The 15093-nt window shown below is 37.3% G+C and overlaps 1 protein-coding gene across 1 annotated transcript in view; it reads left to right on the top strand.

Moving 5' to 3' along the window:
* Nucleotides 1-15093, top strand: part of SLC44A5 (solute carrier family 44 member 5) — a 57630-nt gene that overhangs the window by 13638 nt on the left and 28899 nt on the right. The window contains exon 2 of the mRNA XM_030454942.1: nt 10538-10586. Within this exon, the coding sequence (XP_030310802.1) occupies nt 10538-10586 (49 nt within the window). The remainder of the gene's footprint in view (nt 1-10537; nt 10587-15093) is intronic.

The raw sequence follows: 15093 nt of genomic DNA, 5'->3' as shown, positions 1-15093 counted from the left end.
TATAAAACCAACAATATTTTATAGGTTATTATTATATCTCTTGACTTTTCAGCTCAGTTATCCCTAATAGAAAAAAGCATTGCAGTAGATTCAGCAACAAGAAGTGATGCTAAAGTCTCAATTTTCAGGGTTCACTTTCCTTCTAATTCCTAGGATTTCAGTTTTCACAGGATATTACAGCTTTGTCCCAAAAGTGCAGGAACTATAGTTTCCAGTTATAATCTATGCAATTATAAATATTTACCAAGTACAAGATACTAATTTATAGGAATATGTTGGAGATTGAACTAGACTAGCTTTTAGGCACCTTGGCTTAATATTAGGCATTTTAAGCTGAGAAAATAGTACCAGAAGTTCTAGACAGCAAGTTCTTACATCCCTTATGATTTTATTGCTTGCTGTTCTTGAAATGTTAAGGGAAATGTACATTGCATAAAGCTGAGCCTAGGACTGTAAAGTGCTTGTTCCTCTGACTTCCTGTAAGGAGCTGAGTCCATGTTTCACTTTTCAGGTCAGCAGAGAATAATCAGATCTGATCTTTCAGCAGAGTAAAACAAATCCTATTCTTGTGGCTTCCATATTCTCTTACAGTTTTGAAGCTCTCTTTAAAAACTTTCTCAGTATTGCTAGATTATACCATTGTGTTAATGAATTTACATCCAGGATTATATTCTTCAGCTGTTTTGGTTATAAATTGATACAAAAACAGCAAGAGAAAATGTGTTCATAATTGCATCACAAACTGGGAAATTTGCAAACTGGGTATAATAAACTGATTCTTATAATTGTACATCATGTATTTTGCTATTGAAATGGAGGGAGGAATCTGAGCCAGCTCTGTGCACTTTAGAAAACTAACTTGAAACCTGTTTCTGCAGAACAGGTTGTTTCATAGAAACTTTTCTCATAATGCACAGTGCTCTATATAGTATAGAGAACTGGGAGTGAATGTCTGCAGAATGTCATTGCAAGTTAGTCTATGCAGGTTAAAGAGTTGCTATATATGATTTTTTTTTTTAAAATATCTAGCTAATGTGAAGTTTTTCAGACATAATTCCTTTCATTCAAATAATTCCAAGTTTTCAGACCACGATTCAATTATCTGAAGGGTGAAATTAATTTTTTAATTGAAGCACCTAAAAATGAGATACATGGAGACATTACTTCAGTGTCAGTGTGAAAATATCTCAATTGTGTATGTTGGAAATGCCAAAAAATTCCTTTTAGGAACAAGAGCTTTTAATAATGTTGGATTACATTATTATTAACAGTCTTATTACTTAGGAATAGAACCTGGCTCAAGTGGTGCAGACCAACTTGTCATAAAATGTTGTGCCTTTTGGGAACCATAGAAGCAGAAAACATCAGTAGTCACAGTCCACTTCTTTTGTCTAAGAATACATTTGGCTTTCTTTAAATTCAAGCAATTGATTCCAGAGAATTTTTATGAAGACAAAATAGAGAATATAGTGGAAGTCTGTTTTTTATTATTAAGCAGAAAAAGCTTGGAATGAAGGGTCACTTCTGACCATTTCTAATAAACTATAAGAGATTTTTTTCTCAAATAAATTCATAAATTAAATCTGCCTGTGTTATGGTTTTGTGAATATATTCACTGTTCCAGATACACAGAGCCATTGTTAACACCAGTAAGACTGCAGAACACATCCTACAGTAGTAGAAGGCAGCAGTCTCAGAAATGAAAGCAAAATAAATGAAAATATGGCTTCCTATTAAGATACTGGATTTGATTAACATAATCTTACAAACTCCACTTGTAACTGCGTATCTAATGGTTCAAAAGCAACCATGGAGAGCTGGTGCTTTGTTCATTATATCAGAGTGTGCTGTACATAGACTGTTTTCAGAAAGCCAGGCATTCACAATAATGCATCTTACATATAGTGTTATATAGACACAAGCAGTAGTAGTCATGAGTCACAACATCTTCATCTGAATAGTTTTCTTTATATAATACTTTTGTTTGTTTGTTTGTTTTTTGGGTTTTTTGTTTGTTTTTTAATACCTCTACAAGGTGTGAGTGTATCAATACAGAGAATAGCCAGTGAATTAGCAAGTGGCTAATGAGAAGGCTTTTTATCTTATTTGTGAGTCACTAATTTTCTGGACAAATACATTGTTTGCCTAACACTGTAATCAGTCTAAAGCATAACAATTTATTTTTGCATTCAAATAATCACACCAGATCATAGCAATGGTGTGCAAAAATTGCTCATGTAGTTGGACTGTCATATGAAACTGCGTGTCCATAGCTGCAGAACTGCCCTTTGGAAATGGAAATAGAACATTTTCTAGCTTTTGGAAGTGCTTTAACCTACCAACATACTGCTGATAGTTTTGAATTGTCAAGACTAGCATAATTTGCCAGCTACTGTACTGCATACACCATCTATTGGTATTTCACATGTTTGGGCAAACCTTTCAAGTCGGTGTGAGGCTATTCTTTTAAGACAAAATGTTTGACTAATGTTAAATGCACTTGAATTTTGTGCTCTGATGTTCTTGCAGGATAATTAATTAATGCATGTGTACGTAGCCACACTACTATCCAGGTGCGGTTGGCCCTGGGCCGGGACTGCAGGGTGGCGGCTGGCTCAGAGGGCAGGGAACAGCCTGGGGACCAGGAGCCAGCCCAGGCCGTAGCCGGTGTGCGGGGCTGAGTCCGGTCGGTGTCAGGGTGGGAAGGTGGCGGGAAGGCTGTGGTGAGGGCCAGGCCTGGGCAAGCAGCCTCGGAGTAGGGCGGTGGTGACCAGCACAGGCGAGGCCTCCACCTCACAGAAATTTAGCCATTACCAAAGGTCAGAGTGCACTGGGGTGCTAAATAGTTAGTGGAATAAATTTTATTAGTCCTAAAAATGTATTTTGAGGAGTATTAATAGCCTACTTTCCCCTTAACAATAAATGACAACTTGTTCTAGAGCTGAAGGTTACCTTGCTTGTTTTATGCCTTCCCTTTGATTTCAGTATCAGGCCCACGTAGTTTCTAGTAGTAGTGGTGGCTTCTGTCATTGTCTGGTAAACTGGAAGGTTATTTTCCTGCAGGAATATAGTTCTTCCCAAAGCGGGGCCCTGGCTGTAGGACTGACCTTGGCGGCTGCCGGAGGTGCTCAGCCCGCCCCTTGCCAGAGTGGGAGTGGAGAAGTAGCACAGGTACACTGCACCGGAGCAGGTGCTACACACCAGGAACCTGCTTGCCAAGACATGAAGAGCTAAAAAAAGAGAGATAAAACGGAGGTAATTACCTTAAAAATTTGGATGCCTAAAATGCTGTTTTCAATATGCAAGCTGCATTTTTCAATGTTTCAAAGAAAGGAAAAAAAAAAAAGATGAACCCTTGCTTTGCCATTCTGTCTACTTAGGACTGAATAAGTAGATCTGACTGAAAAATTAAATATTTGTTACAGATGGAATTATGGTATACCGCAAGACACATGCTAGCTATGTACATTTTATGTTGAACAGCTTAACAACACATTACATTGGGATTTTAAATGTAATTTTCACAGGGAATGGTAGCTCACTAGATAAATTCAGCTAAGAAAAGCCAGGCTATAATTGTCCATTCTTAGTTTAAACCAGCAAATGTTAGGAAAGGCCTGGTATACAGGGGAGAGGTGTTCAAAACTAGGCATTGCTGTTAGGGCTCTGATTACTGCAGTTTAAAGATGCCTTTTGTGAATTAAAAACACTGTTTTATTCAGAAAGTTGTGGGTCTGACTGTCTCCTTGTTTGTGAGGTTATTGAATGCATTTGTGTGCATAAAATAGCGGCTCATAGAAGATGTCCACAAAGTCCAGGATAATCCAGCTTTTCTTTCCTTCACTTGACATTTTTATATCTGAAAAATGTGTATAATTGTACTTCCTTTCCCAGTAGAAACAGTGCAGTGGTTTAATTATTAATGTTAAATGTTGATAGATAATGATGGTAAGTTTGTGAAAGTGTTATTTTAATGTTATTTTAATGGTGTATTGAAAATGTCTCAGATGGTATGCATGCAGCATGTTACAGCATAAGATATACTAGAAACGGTTGCAATGATATGTAGTGGTATAAAGAATTTGGGGCTAGCGTCTCATCCAGGAGAAAAAAAATAATTGGGTAGCTCCTTTTCTTCTAGATAACTGGAATAAAGCAGCCTAGAAATGGAAACATCTGGCATTTTCTGATCCTGGGTGGTTGGAGGCATCTGGTCATTTTAAAACATGACTTTTCCCAGTTAAAGCACCATGAAAGACTGTGTTTCAGATGCTTTTTTTCCAAAGCATCAGAGTTTGTCTCAAAACCAAGCACTCTTCTTATCTGGATTAACTACTAAAAATGTTGGGAAAAGGAGATACTTAACAAAACAGATCAACCATAACTGTATGATACCAGTTTGCTTTCCTCTAGAGTTCACTCAGTCTTCTGGGCCCAATGTCACTTTGACAAAATGTCTCCTAGAATCACAGAATATTTAAAGTTGCAGAGTATTGTTTCTGCAGATGCTGCTATATTTCAGAATTATAGAATGGTTTGGGTTGGAAGGGAGCTTAAAAGATCATCTAGTTCCAATGTTGTGGTAGCTGTGTCTTTGCTTAAAAATACCATGGGACTCAAGACTGCAATAATCCCAGAAGAAGATTAAGAAATGCGAGTCTGGGAAACAGAAGAGCAGACACTATTTAATCCCTAAAGACTCTGGGGGAACAGATCAGAAGTACATTGAAGTGCAAGCCATAATGAAGCTTCATAAGTGATCCAAACTTATTGTTGGAAATTTAGTAGAGAAATGTTAAGCTTCCTCTAGCTATTTGTGTTCCTGATTGCATGTCAGAATTGCAGTCTAATTGTAGTGCATTGCAATTAAATTGTAGTATATTAACTGTATATGTTTTTAATCCCCTTTCTATGAGTAACTGACAACTGGTGTATTTCAAAATCTACCTAATAGCCTATGTTCTCTCTAGCATCAGAAGAATGTATGGTACAGACCTTTGAAAATGGATCATATCATATTGATCAAACAAGTTCTGATGCTTTTTCTAACCTTAGGGGAACACGGACAACATGTTAATTGCACAGCCACCACCTCAGGAAAAAACACTGCACAGTTCTTGGATGAAGTGATAGTCATCTGGATGTGTGATGTGTTGTCATTCAATTGGTCTTGTGGCTAGGACATGGAGAGCATCAAGTTTCAGATACATGGCTGATTAGGATAGTGCAATAACTAATTTTAAAGTTTGGGATTACTGGAGCCTAATTTAGTGCTTTGTGTTCTTCTCATGGTGGAAAAAAAAAAGGTCAGCCTTCTCCATTGGACTGTTGCTGACCTCAGGATTCCCAGTCAATTCTCTTTGTGGTACATACATATGCATGTACCAGGCACATGGCCTGGACTGATTGGGAAGCAAAGGAGTCTGTATGATGGGTAAAACTGACACAGAAGTACATTGTACTTTGTCTTTTTGAAACCTCCTTAAACCCTTGTTTTTCACTGTCTTGTGTTTCTTCCCTGTCTGTGTCCTTTAGTAAGACTTGTGGAGGTGATGTGCTTGGTTTATGAGCAGTGCTGGATGCCCTCAGCACCTCATGGTAGTCAGTGACACTAATTTTTGAATCTCGTGCTGAATGTGAAGGGAGAACTGTGACTTGGGTGTGACGATTTGTGGCCCTGCAGTTGTGTAAAGCAAAGAACATGTATATGAAGAGGTGACCCATTTGTCTCCTCTGCTACCTCCTCTTCCTTCTTCACCCCTCAGTGTTTTGCAAATGCCAAGCCATTATCAGTGGTATAAAAGCAGTGCTGGATTCAAATATCATTTAGGTTTCAGCCCTTTGCCAAGTTTGTGAGTGTGCCCTGCATGACCATTGCCTCTCCAGTTGGTGTCCTGAACATTCTGTGGGGTGGCTGTCCATAGACAAGCCATGGTGGTCAGCTAGTGATCACAATGCAGTTCCAAATCTCATGTTGCATAGACTCTTGCCTTTCCAGAAAAAAAGGGTACGAAGTAGAAAGGTGATGGAAAACTACAGGAGAAAAGGAAGGTGTGAACATGGAAGTGAATGGGAAGAACTGTGTGGGAGTGGCTAAAGAATGTAGAAGACAGCATTTCAACTGGAGTAATTTGTTCTGATGTTGAACCCCTTTTTTTCCCCATGTGTTAATCTTTCTGAAAGTTCATAGGGGGAATGAATTCACACTAGTCTAATGCAGTAGCAAGTATATGCCACCCTTGGGTGTCTAGCTTATTGGAAGATTTGCAATGTACAGTACTGAAAATCTGCCAGCTCTGCTTGCTATTTGTTACTGCAGTTTCCATTTCTTGAGTTGATTAAAAACCTCTTGCAAGATGTTTTACTTCGTAATCTGGGTGATTGTCATATGATAGAGCAAATGTTTTTTTACTAAATTCTAAATTTTAATAAATTCTTTCTTCTTGCATTACTATTACATTGCAACACAAGCCATCAGTTTGAGTTCTGTTAGATCTTTTTGAAGCCTTCCATTTTGGTAGTATCTAGTACCATGAATGAAAAGAGTACTTTTGTCATCTTGAAAAAACCTCCTAAATTCTGTGTAATAATATAACGAGAAATTTTGGGTTAAAACTTTTAACAGAAGGAAAAATTATTCATTTATACCTGAATCTTTCAAGGTGGAAAAATCCCCAGACGTATGCCTGTGAACCACATACAAGACCTATTGAAAGAGCACTTTTTATACTAACATCAACCTTTTCAATAAATATAGACTGCTTCTACATGTGTCCTACAGTAAAATTAAATGTAACTCTACTAAACAGGAGTGCATCTCAAATATTTATTTGGACTCTTTGCAAAAGTGGATTGTAAATGTTACAAAGATTAGGCTTTTGTACATGTTCAAGAAGTTGCTGCTTCTGAAGGGGACAGGTGAATTGTGGGAGAACTTGTGTTATTTTGTTTTCTCCTTGCCCTACTCAGAAGAGAAGGGTGGGTGCATCCAAATCTTGACATTATTTTTTAGAGAGACATCAACTGGATGAATCTCATTCAGTCCTACTAAACCCGAGCACCACCAGTCTCATTTGCTGGTGTGTGTACTTGTGTCTTTGAGCACTGAATTAGCAGATTGTGTAACAGATTGGGTGCACTTGCCTGAAAAGAGGCTTTGCTATTGCTGAGGCTTATTACAGGAATACATTACTTGAACATACATATTTACTCCAGTAGAGGGAAGCCACACAAACATGTATAGCTCCAACACCTTTAATAAAAACACAGTTCTCTTAAACCACACCTAGCCACAGGCACTTATAATTGTTGACCAAACACAAAGGAAGAAACCTGAATAAACTCATAGTTCCAAAAGTAAGAAACAATTTTATTAGAATGGGGTAGTGTAGTGCTGGCCAAATGCTGTCAGTGTACATCTGTGTTTAACACTGTTCAGGGCCTTCTGTTGCTGTACTATACTGAGATTTACTGAATCAGCTTTAACAGAGGTGTGAACTTGAGCAGGAGCACAATGTGGAATCAGTCACTTGGCTTCTCTCTTTTATTTTTTTTAATTTGCCTAAGGATAGCAAAAAGTTTTGAGAGTTAGGTATGAGAGTTCATGCAGTGATTAGTATTTTATGAAAGATCAACCTACATTCTCTCTGTGTTATTTTTAGCTTAGTTTACTGATAGTGGTTGTACTGAATATCTAATTTGGTAAAAATTAGAACATTACCAGTTCTGTATAGCAGAATGGGCTGTGACTTTGTATCACAGGGTAAGTGGGAACTACAGTATGAGGTCATTCTTCATTGTCATTGTGTACTACATAGTCACAGAGTTGAATTAAAATGTTATTTTTATTTTTTTTTCCCCCCACATGTAGTTCAGTCCTGTCTTGTAATATAATTGTAGGAATGCATATCCAAGTGTATGTGTTTCTCATTACTGAATTCTACAATTGTTGTTTTAATCATTTTCCACAGAGAATGGAAATTTCATACTGGTCAGGATCACTACATGGGGATTCTGTTTCTTTGTGACTAAAAGGAGAGGTCACATTTTTTTTCTATATACCTTCAGGCTTTTGGTTTCAGATTACCTATAATGCATGGTACTCCCTTTCACTAGGTAGGCATTGCAGTATCTAAAGTTAAATGCTAAAAATTTCTAGCACTAAATATTCTGTGTTTTGTGCTATGCAATGTACTTTTTATTAAGAAAATAATTCAGTAAATTATGCCTACTTCTGCAGGAAAGTGTTCCACTTGACAAGGATAAAAATTAGATATACAGCAGTTTACATTTTTGCCTTCACCATGTCAATCTTCTTTTTCCTACTTGCATGACTTGTACATTGTGGGAGCTAGTCACGTGTAAAAAAGGAAGGTAGATTTGGTCTTTATGGTAATTATTAGCAGTGTGGTACCTTATTCTCAGTCAGCAAACTGTAATTTTTTCTTTTAATTGTATTGACTTCCATAAAATGATTTTACAGGTGCTGACTTTTCCCTTTCTGCTAATCTGTTGTATCTTAATGCAAGCTGGTAGAGCCTGGTAGAGGCTGGGGTGGAGTAAGTGAGCAAGCCACGCAGTGATAGCTTTCTATTCACAGAAAGGCCTGCCTGCCTTGAGAACTTCCATTCTAATTGGAGAAGTCTGTAACACTCAGCTTTATTTTAAAATATGTTTAAATAGTATTTTTGTGTGTCTGTGCTTGCTGGACAAAGTGTGCTAGTAGCACAGTTAGTCCACAGTATCTCACTCAGGCAACTTGGTAAAGTGATCCAGGTACAGCGACATGGATAGAGATACAGAAAACTATTATGGAAAATATGGTAATTTACCTGCTTTCTTATGACAATTCACAAGCAGCTGAATGAAATCTCATTTATTGTAACTGTGTTATTTCAGTTGACTTTGGTGGGCTTGGATCTAGTCCCAAATGTTTTTCAAGAATTTCTTCAGTTATTAGTAATATCCTAATATTTTTCCAGCATGACATTTGCACATTTATTTAAATTGCAGATTAAAGGTAATTTATATATATATATAGATATATATATACACGTACACACACAGTTTTTATTTTAGGTAAGTAGTTTAGATTTGCTTTTTAAAATTTTTACAGTGATAAAGTACAACAATTAAATGAATATACTGTTTGGAGACAGAACTGCTAAAGGAAATATCTTGTGAAGTATTTCTTGTAATGATATTGGAATTCAGTGTACATAGGTTTCCTGTTATAAAGCAGCCTGTGAAATAGATCTCCTCTGCAAAGAGGGACTGTCATCTCAGTTTTTAATCCTAGCAATAAAATTACTGTTGTTATGCCACACCACTGCTTTCTGCCTTATGCCTACCAAACTCCTGAAGCTTGGAATTAGCTTTCTCAGTTGGACTTTTATACCTAAGATTGTGGTTGGCTTTTAGCAGGAGCTATGTAAATCCCACCTCACTCCAGAAGAATCTTCTCCATTAAAAAAAAAATGGAAATAATTAAGTAGAGAATTTAATATCCAATTTTGAAAAATGAGAATAAATCAAACAATGTTTTCTGTTTTTTGTTTGAAGGTACTCTGCTGTATGTTTTGGTAAAGACTACAGACTTCTGTCAGTGAGTTTTAGTGTGTTTTTAACTTAGGATATAGCTACCTTTCCTATGTTAACTGCCATGTTCTGTAATGGATTTGTATCAAGAGCCAAGTAACAGAGCAGTGTTGCACTGCACAGTGCTGCCATAAGCACCCTGGCTGCTAATGGTTAGGAGCAGTCTTGGAAGAAGTTTGCTGCACTGCAGTAATTTGCAGAAATACTTATTTTGCAGAAATTGCTGTACAAAACCCTTCTTCAAAATACAGGGGTTAGCTCAGCATTAGGTATTGGTAGAGTACCCTTGCTTTCTGGACCATGGTAGGTTCCTGTTTTACCTGTGTGACAGTGTAACTTACCTCTTCCACTTCCCAGATTGCTGTCACACTGCTCTTCCAAACTCTTAGCTTTCCCAGTTTCTTCTCTGTTAAAATGTATTTTTTCTGGGAGCTTGGTAAGGTGGACCTGAATACCTCAGATGAAGGGCAAACTGAATTTTATTGTCTGCTGTGTTTATTGTACTGGTCTGTGTGTATTCTGGTAAGGTTGTTCAGATACAAACCAAGAATCAAGTTTGGCTTTAGGTAATAAGTAAATTCTGCTTTTTAGATGTTGCTGAATTATTCTCTCATTGAAAAAACTAAGTATTTTTTTCTGTGGGTGCAGGAAATCTTAGGCTAGTAGCACCTTTTAACACCAGTGTGTTCAGAAAAGGAGATCCCTATGTACTCTGTATGGTAAATATGAGACCTACAAAGTTTTTAAACTAGAAGGAAATAAACTTTGATCTCATCTACAAAAAGTAGGTAGTTGAAATGTGAATTACTGGTGAAACGCATGAAATTATTTTAACAGTAATAGATTATATGTTCTTCAAAGACTGTTAACACCCCCCTCTCTATAGATATTTTTTTTAAAAATAAGGACATATTTTTATATTGTTTTGTTTTAAATGCAGGTGAACCAAGGAAATTTGACCCAAAGTTCAGAGGACCTATTCATAACAGGTAAATATCTTAACCCATTCTTTTTAATACTTTTGGTTTTGTAATTCTTCTAAATCCAGAACACAATCCTTACCACCCTCAAGGATGTATGATTACTGGGGAATATTAACTGTATGCTCTTAAGTTCTTTCAGTTTGAGTGCTAATTCTGTATGCCTCATATTGTCTAGTACCTTGTATCTTATCTTGTGCTGATATAAGTAGGACCATTTGAGGTGCACTCTGTTTTCATGCAGCATGGGACATTCTGTCCTTCAGTTGGAAGCTGGTTTTCTATGATTTCATTGTCAGTTTTCTCAGTTTTCATTGATCAGGGGAAGAAATTGTTTCCATATTTGAAAAATACAGAGGATAGGTTTCTAGGGACATAGGCTGCAAATTGTACATATCTGCACTGAAAGGTGCAGAGAGATGAAAACGGTCACATCCCATCATCATGACTGCTGAAGCTGATGCATTTTGAGGTGCTGTAGAGCAGAAATGATGTTTTTGAAGTTGTTGAGCACCAAGCTATCCTCCAAGCCACTAAAAGGCTGAAAACCAGTTAAGCAAAATCTTACTAGTGATATAATAATGTCCATTAAAGAATGGGTTACTCCATGGATTACAGTTGTTGTCAGGTGGATGTTTTGCAAGGAGATTTAGTTAGCTGAAATTATTATTTTTTTATTTTTTTTTTTTTCCACAAGAGAGCTGTTGCCAGTGGTTCAAGTGTTGAACACTGGTGAATAGAAGGGGTGTTCAGTAAGGCAATGTGTATAGTGGAAATAGGCATTGTGTCTAACATGAAGGTAGTTCTGAAACATACTTTGTTGTTAAAAAGCCTCCTGCCAGAACAGTCTTGTTATAATGCTAGTTCTAAACCAGCATTTAGTATCTTTAGTGAGAAGAATAAATTAGAGAACCACAAGTTTTTTATCAATGTTATCTTTCTCAGTGGAAAAACTTAGGGCAGAGGAGAACACTGCAGCCTTGTGCTAATCTCACTTGAACACACACCGTTTTTGTCTGTATGACATATATTTCTTTGCTTCCTTTCTGAAAGCTAATGATTTTAGAAACAAATGGAGATACTTGTTTAGAGAGTTGATCCTAATTTGAAAAGTATCTTTATGATACTGCCAGTGAGACTTTGCACTATATATAGAAATGAATTTAAGTGATATTAGTGATTTAGGGATATTATTAAGTGTTCATCTGTGTGCTTTACTATCAAAATATACTTGTAAAATTTTATACATTGTATCCACCAAGTGAGTAAGCTTACAGGTTGAAGCAGTAGCTCTGCAGTTTTTCATGCTGTAGCAGGGGCTTCGGGAGCCAACTTTCCAGGGGAAAACAGGAACTCCTGGTTTTCCCTGCCACTCTGAGCTGGAGGTGTATACCTTCCTCACAACACATCGGATGGTCAGTTTAACTGAATTAATTTGAGAAAAAATCTAGCACATTGTACTTTAACTCTAAGCTATCTCTGATTCCTCAAGGGCAGAAATTTCCTCCAAGACATCTTTCCCTGCCCCCAGAGGTTCAGTCTTAGGAGCTGTGTAAGTTGGGTACCTCTCAGTTTCTGGACATACGAACACTTGTCTAGTGTCACAGCCCTAAGTCTGTCTATCTGTCCATCCGTCTGTCCCTCCCATTGGCACTGAAATGGACTCCTACTGGACTTCAGGCAAATTTGTCATGTGAGACACATCAGTTTTTTTTCCATATTTCTGGTTTGGGGCATGCAGTGTCTACAGATGTTGCTTATTTGCAGATACTGAAATTTGAGTTTTCCAGAACTAAACAGTATTTCCTTAAGCATGTGGCCTGTAGCTCAAGACGTCTTGTCAGCAAAACCGTGCAGGTCAGTGTGGATCAGTCATTCTCATTAAGAAAATGACAAATTTAAGTAAATGTAAAACAGCTTGTGGTGAAAACTTGTATGAATACTATCTCTGTGCACTTTTGGCCTCCGGAGTAGAAGTGGCAGTTCATGGCAGATTTTGAAAGGAACTTTTCTCTGCAAGCTTTTGGTTTATAGATGCCCTGCATTTTTATTCAGCTGTGCAGGATGATGCCTTCAGTGCCACTGTGTGATCTCAGTTCAGCCCAATGAAGAAAGGGGTCTTCAGAGCTATTTTTGGCATTGTTTGGCATGGGATGACATTGCCCTAGCTCAAGATGACTTAAGGATGTCTCAAAATGCAAGCTGTTAGACAGGCAGGGAGGAGGGACTCAGAAATGAGGACAGTAGCAGTGACCTTAATGTGTCAGCAGAGGTGAAAGGGGAAACCTGAAACTCACACTGTGAATGTCTTGAGCCTCATTTTGCTCTGTGGTTGGAGTGCTGGGCTCAGGACTATTTGTAGATGCTTGTTCTGTTTAACTGACAAACATCTTAGCTTCTTGCTAGTGCAGCATTGTGAGCAAAATCACACTTGTGACAGATTAGGCATGAAGCTGCCAAGCAGAGGGAGTTTCTAGACAGCCATTAACGATTAAATGCATGAACTGTCAGTGCAAAAATGGCTTTTATGTACTAATACTGAGCGTCAGTGATTTTATTTTTGCATTAATATATTTGCTGGGATGCTGTTACACATACACAAAGTACTGTTTGCATGCACTGCCACATGTAACGCAGCAAGAGAGGCCAAGGAGACAGTATGTTTGTAAGAGATGGTAGAAAGCAAATCAGACTCCATAAATTAAGAAAAATGACAGCAGCAAGCATTAAATGGTGATGTGGGAGCCTGAACTGTGCACTTAACCAAATGAAGGTCTTTATTACGTCACCTGAAAGTGGTGAATCTGTTGATTTTATCAGCAGTTTTATCACCATGGAAACTCTGTGTTTAAATACATAGACCTGATGTGTTTTGAACTTGGTTATCTAAAAAGTACAAAAACCCATCAACATTTTCAATACTGTGAACAGAAGCATTTTTAGTGTTTTCATAATCTTTAGGAAATATAAAGTGCTTTTTTCTCATTAATCTTTGAATGGTTACACATAATCATTATATAAAAGTATGGTAGCACTATCTGTAAGGAAGATTATAGAGTCTGTATAATAAGCAGCATTCTTGGTTCCCATTCTCGTATGATAGTTTCATTAATCCACCTTCTGTAGGGTTCAGTTTAACAGTTCAGTCTCCTGAGTGATTTTCTCTGCTTCATTAGCCTGAAACAAACTGAAAAAATAGATTTGCAATAGCAGATTGCTTTCTTAGTTTGAAAAAATTAGTATCAAATCTGTTTTGGGTTGGAGCATGACTGAATTATTTGTGATTAGATTTCAGTAATAAATATGGGCTTCCAGTATCTACTATTTAGGGAGAGTCAATTCCAATTCTTCCAGTTCCTGCAACTTTGAAAGCTCCCAGAATCTTTACAGTATGTAACCTTGTATCATTACAAATTTAATTTACCCATTTAAGTTTTACATTTTTTTTCCTCTTCTCTGGAGCATTGTATTTATGAGGTAATCTGATCTCACTGAAGGTCACCTGCTTGAGATAACAATAGTGTTAAATGGATCCAAGGTTTCACCCATAGTATCACGTAAAATAAGCACTTACTTTGAATTAAGTATTAGTCCATGTGAGCTGTTTCAATGTTTTCTGAAGCCACTCAAAAGAAGATTTATGTACTTACTGTATATTTTTAAAATATTTATATAACAGTAATTCTTGGCAACAGTGAGATTACTAGGTACTGCACAGAAGTTTGTGTATTATACAGAACAGAAAATCCTGGTAAAATGTTCATGGGTACCTGCAAAACTTCAAAAGGAAGCTTTGGCACAAATGAGTGTGGCCTTTAATTGCATTTAGGCTTCCTAAAATGAGACCAGTGACAATTGGACTGGAAAAGGTTTTTTTAGACTATAGGAGTTGTAGTTAAAGTATTTATGACACTATATGTCTCCTGAGACATCTTGAATTAGTGACTGTACCTCTTAAAAACAGCTCTGACAGGGAGAGACCCAGACTTGAGCAGTGTCAGAGCTGCTTCTGAACAGAGGCTGGGAATATGAGCAATAATGTTTTAGCATCTCTGCTTCTACTTGAAGCAGTTGTCCTTTCTTAGATTACTGTCATATTGACCTTGTGTCCTGTACCACCTTGGCCTTGCTAAAATTTATTGCAGTGTGAACTGTGTCACTCTGGAGAAAGGTACATGATTTTTCATTCCATTTATGCACCTCTAAACACTGTTCAAATTCTCCATCTGTTTAAAAGATCTTCCATTATTATCTCCTTGAAAGAAGACAGTGGTCTTCTATAAGTGGAAAGATTGATTAGAAAATGGAAAGAATTCTAAATGCTAAAAACGTGCTTCAGCTGGAGTTTGGCTTCTAAGATTTCTTTTACTGGTGAGATTCAGCTCGCATCCACTTGCATGGACTTGCAAGCAGAGATGGACATTGATAATTTCATAAGATAGTCCTTTACTTTTAACTTGAACCACACTTGAGCTTTCCTGGGGTGCTTGTTGCACACTCCTCTGTCATGGAAAAG

The sequence above is a fragment of the Calypte anna genome, chromosome 8, assembly GCF_003957555.1.
Source record: "Calypte anna isolate BGI_N300 chromosome 8, bCalAnn1_v1.p, whole genome shotgun sequence".
In the NCBI taxonomy this organism is placed as follows: domain Eukaryota; kingdom Metazoa; phylum Chordata; class Aves; order Apodiformes; family Trochilidae; genus Calypte; species Calypte anna.
Note: the sequence above shows the minus strand (reverse complement) of the source record. Positions and strands in the feature narration are given on the sequence as shown.